Source organism: Motacilla alba, chromosome 3 (genome assembly GCF_015832195.1).
Source record: "Motacilla alba alba isolate MOTALB_02 chromosome 3, Motacilla_alba_V1.0_pri, whole genome shotgun sequence".
Lineage (NCBI taxonomy): Eukaryota > Metazoa > Chordata > Aves > Passeriformes > Motacillidae > Motacilla > Motacilla alba.
In genome coordinates this window covers 31446722-31466215 of record NC_052018.1, presented here as the reverse complement: position 1 = coordinate 31466215, position 19494 = coordinate 31446722, and the positions used below count along the sequence as shown (strand labels likewise).

Genomic DNA, 19494 nt, shown 5'->3' with positions numbered 1-19494 from the left:
AGTCAGCCCAGTAGTCATACTTTGAAACTATCAAAAATGCTGCATGAAGAATCTAAAGCCCAGTTAAGTTGTCTGGTAGTCTGCTACAGAGGTATTCAGAGTTTTTGATAAATATAAATTGAAGTTTATGTCTGCAGAGACAAAAATCAAAATAATAATTTTTCATGGGCTGAATTGGCAAGGCTGAAGCTGATGTGGTTTCCCTGAGTTCTTGATGCATATTTCCTTCTACTACTCTTTTTAGCAGTACAATCTGTACTCTTCAAAACTTTGGGGCTTCACTTAAGAGTTTGTTAAAGAGAATTCATAATGCACATAAGTATTATGCACCTTTGTTTTCTGTGTATGAAATACCTTTTCTTTCCAAATACTCAATTTAGGGTGGCCCAGGTGCTAAAGGTCCCAGAGGTGAAAGGGGTTTGACTGGATCATCTGTAAGTATGTTTCCCAAAATGCATCTATAATGATATTACTACAGGCTTACCTGTTTGAAAATTTTTATGCTTAGTTTTAGTCTAAGAATGTAGATAAAAAATTTAGTTGAAAATATGCCTTTATGTTACTTATGTGCAGCCTATCTATTTGACACTATATATCACAGTCTATGTAGCCTCAAAGGCATTGACCACACATCAGGATACTGGGATTATGTACATCAGAGTGTTAATACACACTCTGCAGCATTATTGTTACCTCATCTGTACAGAGGACATGGCAATACTTCTAATTGGCACTGCCAGAGGGCATGTATTGGCCTGAGATTGCCAACAAGAATCAGAGAATAGCTCATGAAAGAGTATGCCTCTTGAACAGCTATTTCCACTGTTCAGAAGTATTAAATGTGTCTCCAGGCTTCTGCCTTGCCTTAAGTGTCTAGCCCAAAGGATTTTGCAGTTATGGATTTCAGATGGCATTGTCATTTACAAATTTGTTTTAATTTTCTGTTTTAAGGGGCCACCCGGTCCTCGTGGTGAGACAGGTCCTCCGGGCCCTCAAGGTCCCCCAGGTCCACAGGGTCCCAATGGGCTGTCAATCCCAGGTGAACCGGTGAGTGCCCCTTTTGAGTGTCCCTTTTGAGTGCCATTAGCAGGCAGTATGTGTGGAGCCAGAGCTGCCCATGGGGAGGGTGGTCTTGGGGAGAGGGTGGCAGTTTTGCCAGAGCATTTGTTTGTCCCTGCAACGCAATAGCATTGTGAAACACATCTCTTTCTGAAACAAGTCTTTTAATAAAATAGCATTTTCTGTCCTGAATGTTACATGTGCTTATGGGATTCTAATGAAGGGACAAAGTCTGAGTGCAGTGATGTAAGTTGTGCTACTCTGTTGTCAGTCTTAATGGCTTTTCTGTAGAGTTGCTAGGCATTCCAATTTAAGGACTCAAAACTGTCAAACTGTGGTACAGGAAAATTAAGCATGCAGTATTACTTTGAAGACTTTTTCACAGACTTCATGTTCAACTTCTATTGTCTGACTTAAATCAGTATCTAGAGGTTTTCTTGGCTACAGCATCCATATTTTAGCAAGATGCTATTCCTGATTGCATGTGCATGCCTTTAAAACCAGAGTAATTCTTAGTAACACTGATGAAGTTTCACTGTGTTCTGGTTTTTACTGAAGATTGCATGCATAACTCTGCTTTGTGAATGTATTGAGGCTGCTTTTGCCATATTTCAATAAATAATCACCCTACAAGCAAGAATATATATCTGATGTTCCCTATTTAGGATTAACTTGAATTTTAATATATTCAGGAGATTTTTTTTATGAAGTCTTTGATCAAAATGTAAAAGTCTATGGAAAGAAGAAGTGATGTCGAATTGCATGCTGTGTCACTTTTCATTTGAAAATTGGTTACCTGCTCCATCTGTAATGGAATTTGGGAAATGGAAAACAAAATGTGCTTTAAGATAGACAATAGGAACACCTTCTGTTTTGTAAGGACAAAGTAGAACGATTTTGTTACCCTGTGTAGATTATTTTCATGCTTTTTTTGGTTATACACTGGGAGGAAAAATTTATTAAAGAATATCTAGAGGTATCAAAGAGCAAGAAAGGAAAAACATTCCTCTTACATGTGTAATGCAAATAGGCCATTTATTTGTCAAATTCACTTGAAAAAGCCTGAAGAATGAAAACACCAACATTCATGGAATTTCTTATTAGCTAACACGAGTTTAGAGCACTTTTGAGTCATGTAATTTAGTTTTTCCTATCACTTGCGAATCATGTTCTCGGTCTATGTTTACAAGTTTTTTGGTTAGTACCAGTTGTTAATGCTGGATTATCATGCAAGCCACTGTAAAAAATGAATATTGTTTTGTCTAGTTTAGCTCATGTGGGTTTGGGCTGTGCATTTATACTACAGTGCTGTAGCATATATGGAAGGCCAGCTAGCTGTGAAAGGCAACAAATTGCTTCTTTATATCCTCCTACACCTTGTGTCCTGGAAGTATGATGTATTCTGTAATCCTTTGTGAAAATTATAGGGTCGTCAGGGAATGAAAGGGGATGCTGGCCAGCCTGGACTCCCAGGGCGATCGGTAAGTTGACACGTAGACAAGGTGATGTCATTTTGCACAATTCCTGATGCAACCTCATGGGCTCTTCTCATGCCTCCCTGGGCTGCAGTTTTGGAAACACAGTTATCTTACACCTAGAAATTTGAAATATAGGTAATAGTAAACCATTCAAAACAGCAAACGTGAAAAAAACAGATGTGCTTGGTCAAGCCAAATGTCCATCTGGACAGTTGTGAATGCACAATGACAGACCATTCGATTAGGACAAGTACTCTGATAATTCCCCAGGAAGGTCTGTTGTCTTCTGACCACTTGCAGTTAAATGTCTTCCTAAAATGAAGATTGCAGAACCTTTGCTGCACCCTTTAGCAATGTCGCCTAATTACTTTCTACTTTTGGAATTCAAATGGCCTTGGGACATTAATTGTATGTTTTCTGAAGGAAGAAAACCAATATTTAAGTTCAGTTACTTGCAGGTTTCTGTATTGTAAACCAGACAAGGAGGAGAAAAAATTAAGGTCTTTTTTAATTGGCCAAATTTATAGATAATCTAAGGTCATTGATCTGCACATGTCATGGCATAATGAATATTCCTTGATTACTATATTGTTCTTAATTTTACTGATGATAAAAAGACTACATGAGGAATGCTTAAATGTTGTTGTGGACTTAGTTTTATATATCAGATAAGATCAGTCATGGGGCCAAGAGCCTTGTATTCTTTATCTGTTTCATTAGTCCTTATACTCCGAGTAGTATACTTTTAGGGAGTAGTAATGTCCTGTAGGAAGCAATGCTATCTGTTAGTGTACAATGAGATTAGACAGAAAGGACAGAAGAATGTAGATACTTGAGATACATAGAACGACATAGCAGGGATGTTTGTTCTGTCATGGATACAATTTCTCACTCTTTCTCCCTCCAGGGAACACCAGGTTTACCTGGTCCACCTGGACCAGTGGGACCTCCAGGAGAAAGGGTAAGGCTTCCTCAGTTTATGTTCTGAAAAGACCAGGTAATGTCATTTTTGTGTGTTGTTGGATTTTTCTCCTTCTTTCAAATTTCTAATGTTTTTTCAAGAGGAGCCCTTTTATCAGCATCCCTTCTGGATACACAAAAGTAGAAGGGTTTCCTTCTACTAAAGGAAACCCTAAAGAATAGGGTTTCACAGGAAACACATCAAGGGTGAAAACCTCCCCATACAGGGGGATAGGTTCTGTAAAAATTCCCCAGATAGGTTCTGTAAAAATTGCCCTGCTCCCTCCCCTGACTAGGTTCTCAGCTGCCTTCACCCTTAGAGCAGTGTGTCCCCTAGGCAGGGCTCTGCTGAGGGACTCAGCCCTGCTGTCTTCCCCACACTGTTGCTGCTACAGGGGATCCCTTTGGAACTCTGCTTATCTCAACATCTGGGAGATGCCATATTGGTAAGGAATGTGTATGTGTCAAACTTACTGTGAAGGTTAGGCTTGCCCCTAAACCTTTAGCTGTCAGGAGCTTCTTTGGATGGAGAACTCTGAAATGTCTTCCTATTGAAGGGCATGTACACAGGTATTTCATTGTGGAGCTGCAATTCCTTTCTTCTAATTGGAGTCAAGTAAATCTCTTTTGTTGTCACAGTGGAACATCACCTATAAGATGACTGAAGCAATTATTTGCCTTTACAGTCAAAATTAGTAGCTGATATATGCATTTATAGCTGTCCTTTAGTGGGAATTCAATCTGGAAATGAAAATAGATGACTGTGTAATAACCAGTTGCCAAAGAGGATACTGTTGGATTGGTGGGACATGGACCATCAATATCAACTTGTGAATGCTATGTTGGATTACTGAAATGGGATTTCTCAGCCTTCATTCTTGCAGAGGAAATATCTGAGAGGGAGGTGGCTCTCCAGTTAAGTATAAACCTCTGATGGTCCAGTTAAGCCATGAATGAGAGAACAGTGAAAAGAGAGATTTTGCTCCTCTGGTATAAAATAATGATTCTTTTTCTGAAAAATATTAGGAAACATTGATTTCATTTTCAGTTAATCAACAGCAGCTGAACATCTAAAATGTCTGAAGCTCTTTGTTCCATAGCCTTCTCCACCATGATTTGTGATAGCTGTTTTATAACTTGTACTGTGGATAGGTTTTAAAAGTAATGCCAGTAGTAATCATATATATACAATTATATAATTGTAAAGGCCACTCTTCTCTAATCTTGCTTTTGTTTTTGAATAGGGTTTCACAGGAAAAGATGGTCCCACAGGTCCCAGAGGCCCACCAGGACCAGCGGTAAATATAATTTTGTCTTTGAAATACTCTGAATTAAGAGACCTGAGCCAAGAGAGAGCCACATTGACATTTTCAATTTCTGTCAAATATGATCCTTTGCTCAGTCTCCTAAATGGGTCTGAAAAACTCTTGGTAGAAGGCGAGCAGAGAGCTCGGCAAAGCATACATTCACAAACGTTCATAACAGTGGTTTTGAAACTGATTTCTACCAGGGTAAATAAGGGAAGAACCAGTTTATCTGGTTCTTTAGCCATGATCTTGAAATGCATAGCTAGGTCTTCTGAAACCAATTAGCTTATTATTTGTCCACTGGTGAAAACAAACACTGTTAATACAAGTTTTTCTTGACAAGAGTATTCGAGGATTAGTCTTTTCTTACAGAGCTGCTTCATTGTTTTTTGTGAGACCATGCTAGAAAAGAAGCTGCCTGTTAGAGAAAAGCCTATGTTGGATCATAGAGCCTGAGATAGGCAATTTGCTGCAACCCCATGTCACCAGGTCCAACCTATAGCAAGTTGGAAGGTGCATTTCCAGAAGGCAGAGGCACACAGAACACATCTTTGCATTACATATATAGACAGCAGTCTCTAAGGCAGGGTATTATTTGGGCTGGCCCCATGCCTCCACAATTGTCTTTCTCATGTTCCTTTGTGAATGTGCAGATGAGCTTTTGTCATGTAATCTGATACAGGTCTTTTAATTTCTCATATTTATCTAGTATCACTAGAATGGCTTTTGGTCTTCTTGTTGTGGATTTTTACATGGATCACAGATCTGTTCAGCAAACTTAGAAGGCCTAACTATTTTGTACTGCTTTGGAAATCTGTCATTAAGAATGATACCAAAAACATATACACACCCTCTTCATCTTTCAGTGCTACAATGTCAGTTAAATGGTGGCGTTACATAAAAGAGCATATTTCCAAGGAAAAACAAACTGTTTATTCCATAAAAAAAATTTCAAGCCTGATATGTACCTAACAGAAAAAAGCCTGATAGGAACTACTTTCAATATTTCTTTGTACTCAACACAATAACACATTTCTTATTAGCGCTTAGGCAATTGTGTGTTTCCACGGTACATTTTATATGTCTTCTGTTGCAGGGTGCTCCAGGAGTTCCAGGAGTTGCTGGTCCAAGTGGAAAACCAGGGAAACCAGGAGATCGTGGGACACCAGTAAGATAATGATACACTTAGAGTATCAAATTTAAAATTACAGTCTGTTGATGAACACGAGACTTCTGCTGCTTTAAATAGTTGTCTTGCACTTATGATGGTGGTTAATACAGTGGAGCTGACCTAAACCCACAAGTCTTTTTTAAAAATAATTTTGTTTTTACAGTATGCCATTTTGCTGAGTTTAATAGTTGGGGCTGGAAATTGTGGTCTCTGGTTTCCACTAAAAAGATCGTAGGCTATTATGTGCCAAGACATATAGTCATTCCTACACTGCATAAGCATGGAAAACTAGGTCAGCAAAATGATTGTAAAGTCTTTACACTAGTGCATGTGTGTGTAGTAAAAAAGTGATAAACTGCTGAAGGTGGACAATCTTTGATAATATTACATAATCAGTTCTGTTTTGCAAATGTTTCATTATTTTTACAATGTTATTTCACAATTATTTAGGAGTGGTTTCTGTGGGTTCTATTCAAACTTTTAAAGTGCTTCCTGAACAGGGAGAAAGAGCAGGAGGTGCTTCCTCCCAACAGTTTCAGGGGAAATTTAATTAGAGTCATTCATAGGATCTCGGAGAAGTTATGCTTGAGTCAGGAGCAGAGACAGCAAGTGAAATGAGAAGTCATTCGTTACTTGTGGATAACATATGGCTGTCATCTAGAATTTTCTATCCTGCCTCAGTGTAGTTGTATTTAAAAAAGCTGGATAATTTGAAAGAATATGTAGTGGGCGGCTGGGAAACTTGATGGCCAAGAAGTGGAAGCTCTCAGCAGCATGTGGAAGCTGGGTTATTTTGTCATACACACGTTGAATTCAGTCTGCGTTTGCCAGACTATAAATTCTATTTCTCCTTGTAGTAGAGGACACTGAGTGTCTTAGGAAAGTCTTGAAGCTTTCCTGCCTTTAGATATTGTTAATGGGATATTCGTGCTTGGTTATGTGTTGAAAAGACATGGCTGGAACACAAAAGTGCTGTGCTTCACAAGGGAGCTTAAAATTGTCAGGTGTATCTGATTTTTCCTTCATCTGGGACAATGGATAGCTGACCCAGTTCAGAAGTAAAGATCTTCTGTAGGTAAATAATGTGTTCAGAAGGAAATCTGGCTACAAGCCCAGTTTAAAGGCTTTTGCAAAGCAAGGCAGTCAACTCCTGTCCATGCACCATGTCTAAATTCTCCTGCACTCTAATTCTTAAGAGTTCTTTCAATTAGAAATAAATGTTTTCCCCCGCAGTTATTGCACTTTCTTGTAATGGGACACTGAGCATCATATTTACCATTTCTAATGTTTCTAGAACAGATCCCAGCAGGAATTCTGGCTTGTACCTTGTACAGATGTTTTATCAGATTCCTGGTGGACAGAATTTCAAGGCCTTCCTTTGTTTGCAGTATTACAGCTGCCAAAGGTGCAGCTTGACAGCCAAATGCAACTTACACTGTCATGAATCATAATTCTGCCTGAAGAGAAACATAATGAGGCTTCCCTTCGCCTCTAGTAAATACAAGGAATAAATAATTTTTCACCAGATCCTGCCAGTTTTTTCTTCTACCTGATCAATCTGTATTGCTAGTAGAATTAAATAAAAGTGAGGAGAAAGATCCCTGCAAACCAAGGAATATTGCATTCCAGGTAAAAGGTATACAGTTACCTGCAAATTATGAGCAGCTTTGGTGTTCTGAAGTTACTCCCAGTGAATGTGGTCAGCTGGAGCTCCTTCCTGATGTATTCAGTACCACTAATGTGCTAAGCTGAGGCAGACCACACTGTAAACATTTCTCTGCCTCACTGTGTACTTATATGAGAACAAGTAAATCCTAGAAGTGTTAACTGAATTTTCATGGAAATAGGAAATTTGGCTTTTTGGTCTGCTTACAAGTACCTCCAAGAGAAACTTAGGTGTTTTTTCCAGTGTAGCAACAAAATGACTGAAAAAGGAACCGTAAGAACACAAATGAGTTAGTAATTTACTGAGAACTGTATGCAGACTATCCTAGAGGAGACTAAAATATCTGTTGTCTGTCTGGTCAGTGAGTGAGAATTCCAAAGTGATTCATACACATATCATAAGGTAACAACCATCACCAGTAAGAAGACTCACTAAACTAGAAGAGGATATTGGTTCAAGAAGAAATAGATGTGTTTTCTATGAATAAATATAATGAGAAATAGAAGATGCTGGACCATTAGAGAGGAAAAGTTCCAGTACTTGTTTAATAGGTGTGAGACTGAAAACAGTAATGATGGGTAGGCAGACTAAGTTGTATTAAGGTAGAGCTGTCCTGTTTATAAAACAGACTCTCTGACGACAGGTTGTGACTTTGTTGATTTAGACAGTTCCAGGGAAAAAATGCAAAGCATTTAAATTTAATAAGCAAGGTGCTATTAAACTGATGGCTCCAGGACCAAATAAACTGTGAAAACCTTCCAAGGGTAGTCCAAGTCTGTTGTGAGTTACATGCAGGTTTTGAGAAGTCTGCATTCTCTGATGCCATGTGTTCCCTGCTCTTGCATCCATCTATGCAGATGTCCTAGAAGAAGTCTCAAAAAGGAGCTGCTTTGGGAGCAATGACCTGGTGGTTCTTGAGGGAAGCGAACATTCTTTTGGGAAAAAACAATTGAGTGCATTATCTTTAAAAGTAAAAATAGCAAAACTTCCTTTGTTTTGTCCTCCTTCAGCAGTAGAACTATGCTGCGGCCCCAGCCTTCATCCCACAGCTCAGAAAAATCCCACATGCAGCATAAACCAGCTTTTCCTTGCACTGACCCCAAGTGACTCCCTCACTGCAGGATAGCAACAAAACAGAATGCCAGCAGCAGCTGCTGTTTCTCAAAATGCTGTCAAGCAGTAGGCTAAACTGCACTTTTTTGTCTATTAAAAGAAAATTTAAGTGACATATAACCAAGAGGGAGGAAGATGCAAATAGTAACTCAGTAATTGCAGTTGTAATTACTTTTTTTGAAAATTTGTTTCTAAAATATCCAGGTGGAAAATGCACTTTATTGTTAACATGGCCAGTCAGCCTCTAATCTTCAAATTTTAAAGTTAGTTCCAAATAGGCTCTAGACTTCCAGCCACAAGACTGAATCAGTGTGTGTTTGCAAGGTCACAAATTGAGGAATGAGGCTCATTTTATTTCAATGAATTTTAAAATTGACCGTACATGACATTAGCTTTTTCCTAGCTGGGGGACCTCGTTGGCATGTCTTGCCCTGCCTTGCCTCCTTCCTCTCCCCTTACCTAGTGAATACACAAAAGATGTACCGTATGATTTGCTTCTGGTAGAAGGTCTTACTATGAAAGCCATAGAAAGAATGAGAATAAAACAAGAATGTATTATAAATACATACACAGCAGATAATTTCAAAGGGATACACTTGCCGGAAATAGAAAATTTGGACAGTTTCAAACAGAAAGAGAAGCATGAATAGTTTCTTTACCATTTTCCCGCAACAGATTTTCATATAATAGACTAGTGCAATTAAAAACCTACAGTTCTGTTCAATGAATATTTCAGGTACATGCAATAATTTATGAAGGAGATGTTAATATCTGTTTATTTGTGAATCAAATTAAGGTTTTTTAGAGTTTCAATACATCATCATTTACCACAGTGTTAATTATTGGAGAATGACAGACAGAAATGTTATATTTTCCTGATGGTTTTAGTTGTTACCATTTATTTATGGTATGGCATTTACAAGTCCATAGTCTGTTTCAGCATATGGCTGTAATAAGCTAAAACTAAAAGACAAGCATTTCCCCGTGGACTTCACAGAGTAAGAAAAATATTGATGAAAAGCAAAGGACAGAAGGGAAAGGATATTCATCAGCTTCATGAGTATATTTTATACATATTAGCAGCTGCCTTATTGGTGGCATAATTTATTCCAATGGCACATTTATGGTGTCACCATTCTAAATCTTTCATTTGAGTCTGTGCAATTAATTTTGCAAAAACTATCTGTTATTCATGATACAAATGTACCATACGACAACTGCTTAACTTGGTGATGGATGAACTGTCTCATATTTTCAGTGGCATGTCATGGGGTAGGTGTGTGCAACTCTGCAGCAGAGAAGCTCAGAGACCACACTAAGCTCACACCCTGACATACCCCAAGGGTGTTTGTCCGCCCAAGCCCTCGACAGAAGTCTGTGAAACAGTGTCACCACATTCAAGAGGTGTCTGTTGTGACCTCAGTGGAATGATTTGGTGTTTCATGTTGTTGAAATTAATTGCGGGTACTGTAGGAATGTTATGAGAAACAGCTGCAGCCCACACTTGGCCTTTGCTTTGTTAATGGTGATAAATAGATTTCTTAAAGAAATACTACACTGCAAAAAGCAGTAACACTCAGGATGTGTGTATTACTATGTGGAGAGCCATGCAGAGCAGCAGATGAGCAAAGTGGTCTTTCACCTTTGAAATATGCCTTATGTTCAAGTAGTAATTTAGGCTAGAAATCAAAATACATGTGAACTCATGCTACCCCACCATTATTCCCAGTGTTTTTCACATACACATACATACATAAAAATTAGAATCAGTCCTCCTGGGTTTGCTACTTTCATAGTACTCTTGAAAACTGAAAATCCCACAACCAGTAAGCTATTCAAAGGCAAATGGAAAGTGCTGCTAGCGAAAAGTTGACAAATGTTATTAATTATAAAGGAGCTCAAACTAGGACTTCTATGAGACATTTTAAAGACTAGAAATGGTTGAGAATTAAGAGGGAAGCTGTCATTATAAATAGAATAAGTACCCTCTCCATGTTATGTGTCATCTCTGCATAACTCTATTTCACTTAATATAGAATCCTTTTTATATGGATTCAACAAGACAGCTACCTTTCCTTATGTATGTTATTCTTCCTAACGTATGTTGTTCTTCCTAACATACCTTCTGTAATAAGTTGTCTTAAAATTAAACCATCATGTATGACTCATAGAAGACCATTAATCATTTACACAAATATGATGCTAGAAATTCAACTTTGAAGTTGACAGTGAGATCCAAGTGTCAGAATACATCAATTTTTTGATCCTACTTTGAATTTTTCCTTCAGATCTTTTTCTTCTCTATCGATTAGTGTGTTTGATGACAGACAAAAGATCATTGTTTCTCCACTTTTTTCTGGCACCTGTTTTAGCATCTCTGAAATGAGACCAAGGAGAACTAGATCTTTCTTCTTGAAGGAATCAAAACTTTTTCTAGAATTACACAGCTCAAACTTATAGTTGGGGTGAAATAACATAATCCTTCAGTTGCTTAATTTTTACTTATTTATTTTAGGGCGCACCTGGAATGAAGGGAGAAAAAGGTGACAGAGTAAGTCTTCTTAAAAGTAAATTCTTCTCATAATTTTGCTATGTCTTTAAAAGTACAAAGTGCTAATGAAATACTTGTTTTGGATTTGATTATTTAGGGTGATATTGCTTCTCAAAACATGATGCGAGCAGTTGCAAGACAAGTTTGTGAACAACTGATAAATGGTAAACAGTGTTGCTTGTTTTATATCCCTTACAAGTAATTAACTACTTTCTTAAAAAGATGAAACAATGATTTAAATTTGAAGTGACAGATACTTGCCACAGAGCCCAGCAAGTGCTTGACAATCTGATAGCTGTCCAATGCAAATTATTTGGTGGAAAAAATGTAGCAGCAGTTTTTTGCAATAAAATCAGTATATATTTTCTCATTAAACATGTCTTATCTTCAAGAGAAAGGAATCAGTGAGAAAAAGGATGCTTACTGCAGGTACTTTGCCAGCAGGGAAAGACAGATGAGTGCTGGTTAAACACTGTGCACAGAATCAGTGGTGCTATGCTAGTAGAAACAATATTTATTTGGAAAAGGACTTCAGATTTAATTTCAGTCCTCTACTGCCACATAGTGCAGCTCTGCAGCCCATGAAGTTGCTCTTTACAGAGGCTTTCTCTCTGATCTTGAATCACTGCTTTTGCTATCAGTAGACCTGCCCAGAAAGACAAAGGCAAACTGTTTTTTAATATTGTATCTTTTACAAGGTTAAGTTCTAACTGAGGAAAACAGATACACCTTTTGGATCTTTAGGAGTGCCTGTGTACAAGGAGGAGGACAGTATGTCCTTTGAAATGTCTGTGATGGCTGCTAATAAAAACATTTCTATTAGTTAGCCATCACAGAACAAGTAAAGTACATTTGCGAATGTGTTAGGTTTATGAATAAGGATATCATGTCCAAGATCTTTTAACATTTCTTAGAGCATCCCTGCCTTATTTTTTTCGTGTTCAGCTGATCTCTTTCTTCAGTGTTATGCTAGTACTGACACATTATACTAATCAGATGTGTCTCTTCATTAAGGCTTCCTTCCTGCATAGCTTCAAAATGGTGTTGCTTTTGTTCATAAATCTTTTTTTGGAAATGAAATTTGCCCACATGTAGAAGGTGTATAGGTACAAGCCTGTGCATCCTACAGGCTTAAGAAAATGACTTCATCGACTGTGCTGTTAACTCTATGCATAAATAATTTATATTGCCTGTGGTAGCTGCAGAGGTCTGAAAGTACAGAGAAATGTGATACTTCAGTTTTAGAAGTGGAGCAAATCCTTTCTGTTCTTCAGAGTAAAAACAACCTCGAAATAGAACTCCAAGGGCAAGAGTATTGTAAAAAATTGCCTCTTTTTGATTTTAATAGTTCTATGATAATTGTTTTATGTCATCGGCTTCTAGAAGCTCCCTTACCTTTCCTCCCTGACCCACTCCCTCCTCCATTTATGTTCAGCTTTCTTATCGGACATTCATCTTATGTCTTTCTAATTAATCTGTACTAATTTATTTAATAGAAACAAGAATAGGATTTAATTAAGAGAGATAATATTTTATTCCATCCCACTCTGATAAAAGATTTTCACTCATTTCACATTTTTATTTTCTTTTGAAGGTCAGATGAGCCGGTTCAATCAAATGCTGAATCAAATCCCGAATGATTATTATTCAAACCGAAACCAGCCAGGGCCACCAGGTCCGCCTGGTCCCCCAGGAGCTGCTGGGACAAGAGGAGAACCTGGACCTGGAGGAAGACCAGGATTCCCAGGACCTCCTGGGGTTCAAGGACCACCTGGTGAAAGAGGTGAATAAATTCCAAGGCAGCTGTAGTGTGGACACAGTGCAGAGGCTGCCAGAGGAGCAGTCTGCTCCCTTTACCACGTCAGACTAGGGAGCCCTGCTAGGCCAGTTGGATTGCCTGAGGGACGCTGGTGTACTGAAGGACAAGGTTAACTAGATCAGTGCTTTCTTGTCTCTCTCTTGCTCAGTTTCATGAAGTACAAATTGGTATAACATTTTGGCTGCAGTCTGAGACTTCCACATAATATCCCAGGAAAGCAAATGCTCTCAGATCTCTTCTGGCACTATACAGCTGCATCTTGAAAGGCTGTTTGGAGTAAGACAACTCCTTGCAAAGTAGAACACTGATTCAGAGAGAAAATTTAGGACTTTAAAGAATTAGATCAACACAAATCGATCATTAGCTCTTTACAATAATCTGAGGGAGAGAAGCAGCTGAACTGAAAGTAAACATATGGGTAAACCTACTTTACATCTATCTTGGATCACTGCAATCACATGGGATGTCTGTAGTGTACTCTTTTGTGGCCTTTGCTTACTTCCACTACTCCACTATAGCATAGACTCGGTGCTATGTTTTCTAGGATATATTTTATACACTCTTAAAAATGCTAGGAATAAATCAAGGAATTCAGAAGAATTTCTTGAACTTTTTTCATTATAACTGTTCCTAAGAGAGTGTAAACCATCCTTTATAGCAGAAGTAGGCAAGACAGAAAATACCTTTCTGATTGTAGTTTAAGATAAAAAGATTCTATGGTGCTTCAGTCTCTCAAAACTTTTCTATGTTCGAGAGAGCTTATTCATGCTAAGTTACATCTACATCCTGTTTTATTCTTGGGTTACTATATTTATATCCAAATTATTTTTGCAAATTCACATTTGAACATCTGCAGACCATAAATTTTAACCACTCTTGTTGTATTAAATCATGGGAAGTAAATATTAATGTCGGTGAGAGAGCGTGAAGAAATAACTGCTAATGTGGTTTCTTTCTTTGATTTTCATTGCCTTTTTATTATTCTGTAGGAATCCCTGGAGAGAAAGGTGAAAGAGGGACTGGATCTCAAGGACCACGAGGTTTGCCAGGACCACCTGGTAAATATTTTTTGTTCAATCAGATTACAAAAAAGTAGGAGAAAAGCAAATATTTCTTCATAGAGAACCAGACTTGATATGGTGAATGAATGCCCTTTGCCCACTTCATATTTTTGACATATACTAGAGTTTACTCTAATAAATTTGTAGGAAATCACCACAAAAATATCAATGTAGGGAAATTGGAAATTTTTGGACATGGCTAACAGGTGTTTATCTTCATCTTTTACTTTAGTAATCTGGCATGCTTATTAATGTGAAAATGTGTTTCATGAAAATACATTGTCCAAATAGTTGACAGATATTTTTCATAAGTCTTATCAGATGATACTTTTGTAGTGTGTAGGTTTTTTGGTTTTTTTTGTTTTTTTTTTTTTTTTACTTGCTAGACTACAAAATACTCCCAAATGAAGAATTACCGGATAATAGATACAGATTATTTGATTATTAGTTTTGGGTTTTGTGTTGTGAAATTTTGTTTATGCCATAGCATAACTCAGCTGCATCACTTGTTTCTGCTTGTAGTTTACTAGGCTAAAATGGCTTTTCATTACAGGAACCATAATATGCTTGCAGCAAATTGTAACCCCAGTTACTTGAAGCTTTACTTTTCTGCTAACCATAATAAGACTGGTTCCAAAAATAACATTACCTCATCTATCCTGGGGCTACTGGGCAGTATAATTGATGTACTCCTATATTTTAATAGAAATCCAGTGTGCTTGTCTAATCTAGTAGTTTCCCTTGAGGTCATCATATCTTACACAAAGGGGAAATTAACCAGAGAATACATTGACCTTTCTTACTTGGCTCAAACCTTACTAAATTAGTTTCTAAGAATAAATACTTAAATAAGCCACACACAGGGAAGCAACTCATGATGAGTCACATTCCTAGATTTCTTTTGTATTTCTTTCTGTTGACCCCCATACAGCAGCAGAGTGTGAGTGCTTTCTCACCAAAGACAGCCTGGGCTGTGTAGTCTAGACAGAAGTATTGTCAGCTGTTTCATCAAGATGTCTCTTAAAAAAAAAAAAAACAACATTCCAACCTCTCAATTCTAAAATTAGGTCCACAAGGAGAATCTAGAACCGGTCCACCAGGCTCCACAGGATCACGAGGACCACCAGGGCCACCAGGCCGTCCTGGAAATGCGGGCATTCGGGGTCCCCCAGGGCCACCAGGATATTGTGATTCATCCCAGTGTGCTAGCATCCCTTACAATGGCCAAGGATTCCCAGGTAGGTTATGAACAACTGCTTTACAGGAGACAGTCCTACTAATCTGAGCACAGTGAGTCAGGAGGAGATGGGTCAGTGAGCAGGCTAATGTTCAAGTGTATGAGCAGCCATTTACACTTTGGTCTAGGATTACTTGATGTTATGCATGATTTGTTTTAAATAGGAAGTAGTGAGTAAATATTATAGTCTTGTTTTTTGGTTTTTTTTTTTTTTAATTTAATGTAGCTGGTTACTAGCTGGTAGTGTTGCTCATAGGATTTAAGTGACCGTTTTCTTCTCTTCTTTTTTCCCCCTCTATCACCACCCCTTCCAATCGTCTTCAGAACAAGGTTGAATTCTCCATGTTTCTCTTGAAAAATAAAAGGAATGCTGTGGTTGGCAGTTTCCACGTGTCTCTTTTTGAGCCAAGTCAATCCATGTTAGGATTTATACAAAATTGATTCCTGAAATAAAAATTTTCCACAAAGGAAATCCGTTTCTTAATAACAGTGCAGACAACTGAAAAGCACTGCTGTCCTACAATATCTACCAAGTTAAATGCCATGGAGTCTCTGATTAGCCCTGAGTCATATAAGCCTTCCACTTTGTGATGTTGCTCAAAGCAGTAGGCTGCTTCTAGAACCAAAATGAAGGGTCACAGTGACCACCAATTTTTGACTGGAAAGATTCTAATATATTTTAACATAGGGATCCTGCAGGACCACAGTATTGTTAACAAATTAATATGAATGGCTTGCCAGATCTCAAAATTAGTGTATGTGATACTGCTATTGGATGTGGTTTGCTGTTAGTGTAATTGTGCATGTATCCATGAAAAGAAGAAAAGAAAATATATATATATATATATGTACACACTTGCAGATTGATACTGGTTTAAAGAGCCAGGTGGTTGTGCACATCTCACAAAAAATTCTTATTTAAATGAAAAATAAAGAAAATTGTGTGTGTGATTCAGCAGTGTTCTTTCTAGCAAGCAGCTATGTATACATATATAAATATATGCCTAAGACTTAACTGTAATGTATTTAGTTGGATGAAAGTATGTTTTTGCACATCAGATGGACTTTTTAAAAGACTAACATCATCTTTGACCTGTTTCAGGTTTCGGCTAACACATTTTCTAAGTCGCCAGTGCTGCTTACAGTTTGAATACATGAAAATCCTGTTTCTGAGATGTTTGCGCACGTGCTTATTAGAAAATGAGTCCGTATGGATATTTCACCACGGATATGGTTCTTGAACCATGTTGACCTCATAGAACGGGGAGATACTTTTACTAACACAACTCATGAATGAGATAAAGGACAGTTACGTCAATTCATTAAGCCCATTGTGTTTCAATAATAAAATAGACAGTTTTTCTTTTAAAAAAAGACCTAGACCACCAAAAACCTCAGTGGCAAAGGAGGCTTGTAAAACTACTAACCAGCGAAGGTAATGCCATTAGAAGAGAGACAGATTTAACCTGGAAAATGAGAAATAACTGATGTAAATAGTAAACTAATTTTGGCTTGTAGATGATTTGTATGGGACTGTATCCACTAAAATCTGTTAACAACTCTACGTGATACTTTTGCATAAAAGCCTGCTGCTGCTTGCTGTATGCCAGAATAACATCTTTGACAACTTAAGAAACCTACCTGTCTGTTGCTTGTTACCAACATGTCTGAATTGGGGCATATACCTTTTTCTATGTGTAATCTTGTTGGATCTGTAACTGCAGTTATAAATACCAAAGTTTTATAATAATTTTTCTTCTGTTTTGCTGTAGTTTTTGGTGTTCCTGAAGCACCAGCTGTAACTCGGTTTGTTACGAGGAACAGCACGACAAAATGACATGTACTGTATATTGCCGCTGGTGATAGCTATGTCTACACTTACTTTCCCATTCTCAGAGAAAATTAGCATACGCCAAACCCATCTCTTCATTTTACCTGCTCCATGTCTTCTATTAATTATGTAGTTTAAAATAAAGCCCAATGCTTAGATTTACTGAAGTAGCTGTAAAATAGTAATTTTATTTGATTTTCTTGGTTTTGTTTGGTTTTTTTTTCAATAGTTTTACCATGATTTGTCCCTTGCCTAATTTATGACTCTTTCTGCACTGTTTTGTGTATTATAAATACAAAGCCTTTCAAGATGAATTTAAAACCTTTTATTATTTTACTGCTAAAAAAGCATTCATGAGCAAAACTGAGAAGTACCCCCAGTGAAATAATTATTTATGTATTTATTATATGAAAATAAGGTTGAACTAACATTATGTAGACAGACTAACTTTCATTGCATATGTGGATTCAAAGACATGCGATAACTATTATGTTCAATCGGACAACTATTTTCAACCAGAACCATACGTGCCTGAAAGTGGACCCTATCAGCCTGAAGGTGAACCCTTTATAGTACCTATGGAGTCAGAAAGGAGAGAGGACGAATATGAGGACTATGGAGTTGAAATGCATTCACCAGAATACCCTGAGCACATGCGCTGGAAAAGATCACTCTCAAGAAATGCAAAAACAAAACCGTAAAAGATATGTGTGTCTTGTTTTGGGGTTTTTTATTGGTTGGTGGTTTTTTTGTTTGTTTTTTTTTTTTTTTTTTGCTGTGCTTGCATTTGCAGATACACACAGGGAGAGTGCATCATTCCTTTTGCAATGTGGCTTTCTGGTCTTTTCATATCAGACGCACCCCTGTTTTGTATCTCGCTTATGTGGGGATAGCAATATGTGTACCCAAACACTTCATGTTGCTCTGGAAACGCTTGTAAAATACTGTTGCTTATAGTGGTTGCATACAGAATAAGGTGTGCATTCAGTTATCCCAGTGCTGCCTTTTCATCGAAGTAATGTAAAAACAAATGTATTAAAAAAAAAAGAAAACCAAAAAACCAAAACAAAAATAACCACAGAGCTGTGGCAAGTTTTCTAAGGACTGTCTGCTTTAGCTCTACATTTTTCTTCTTTTTCAAATGCATGTTTTCAGTTCAGTCAGATCACAGGTCTGCAATATCTAGTTAAAAAGAACCAAAAATTTCCCTCTCCTTCCAGTATCATTGTAATTTTCTTCTATTCTGAAGAGCATGTACTGCTCTTATACATGTCCTCTAAACACCACAAACATTAAGTAGCTGAAATCATTGTATCAGCTGGATACAGTTTAATAATGCCTGAAATCTCCTTGTTTGTAGACACAGTTACATTTATGCCAAATTGCAGTCACTCCTGCAGAGATGGAATTGCATGTTTATGTTGTATATTTAGTATGGATTTTTTTTTCAGAATACAATGTTTCTTAGTTACCAAAAGCAGTTGGAAATTGTTTGCAAGACTATGGATATAGAATTGCTGCTTTTATATTTTAACTGCAAATTGTGAATTTCACTGCCTTATATTATTTATTTCTGAAATGAAAGAGGCATTTTTCAATAAAACTACTGAAAATGTATGTGTCTATTCATTTTTTGAAAGGCATTGTGGGACTGATGTATTTGTATTGTATTAGTGTTATATACTCAATAATCTGGAAATGCCAGGTATCAGAAATCAATAAGAATGGGAATAATTTAATAGATATTTGGACTGTGGTGGCTAGAGGTGGTGGGATGAAAGCAGGAGATAGATGCCTCCTCTAGCTGAGGTATGAATAATTTTTAGGAAATTCAGTCTGCAAGGCTTTTGGTGAGGAAAATTATATCGACTGTGAGGATTAATTGCTGTCTTTTGGGGGATTTCTGGTGGATGGCTGCTGCAGGGAGAGGCTTTCCACCTGAGGAGCTACTGGAACTGCAGAGAGTGCCTAGAGCTACACAGCCTCTAAGTGCCGATGAGCTGTGAGCATTGTGGCAGCACTGACATCAGCAAATAGTTTGCTTGAGGAAGTGGGGTGTGGTGTCTGCCGAGTTCCATCCTTCCGGGACTGCAGGAGAGGTGACTCCTCCCTCCATGGGAGGTCATCTGTATTCACACAAGCTCTGACCGCAGTGGTGGCTGTGATGGAGCTCTACCTGCAGAGGGTGATAAGAGTGATTTAGGAGAGAACAACAGTGGGCCAGGAGAGTCACTTGCTGAG

General features: G+C 37.7%; 1 protein-coding gene across 6 annotated transcripts in view; it reads left to right on the top strand.

Moving 5' to 3' along the window:
* COL12A1 (collagen type XII alpha 1 chain) overlaps nucleotides 1–18867 on the top strand; it is a 100463-nt gene extending 81596 nt beyond the window's left edge. For 3 of the 6 annotated variants that reach the window (XM_038130680.1, XM_038130681.1, XM_038130685.1), the window contains 12 exons: nucleotides 381–434; nucleotides 952–1047; nucleotides 2487–2540; nucleotides 3445–3498; nucleotides 4742–4795; nucleotides 5901–5972; nucleotides 11270–11305; nucleotides 11403–11469; nucleotides 12900–13088; nucleotides 14114–14182; nucleotides 15253–15423; nucleotides 17773–18867. In XM_038130680.1, the coding sequence (XP_037986608.1) occupies nucleotides 381–434; nucleotides 952–1047; nucleotides 2487–2540; nucleotides 3445–3498; nucleotides 4742–4795; nucleotides 5901–5972; nucleotides 11270–11305; nucleotides 11403–11469; nucleotides 12900–13088; nucleotides 14114–14182; nucleotides 15253–15423; nucleotides 17773–17954 (1098 nt within the window). In that variant the 3' untranslated portion in view covers nucleotides 17955–18867. The other 3 variants (XM_038130682.1, XM_038130683.1, XM_038130684.1) reach the window with 3 other exon arrangements.
* The last annotated feature ends 627 nt before the right edge of the window (nucleotides 18868–19494 follow it).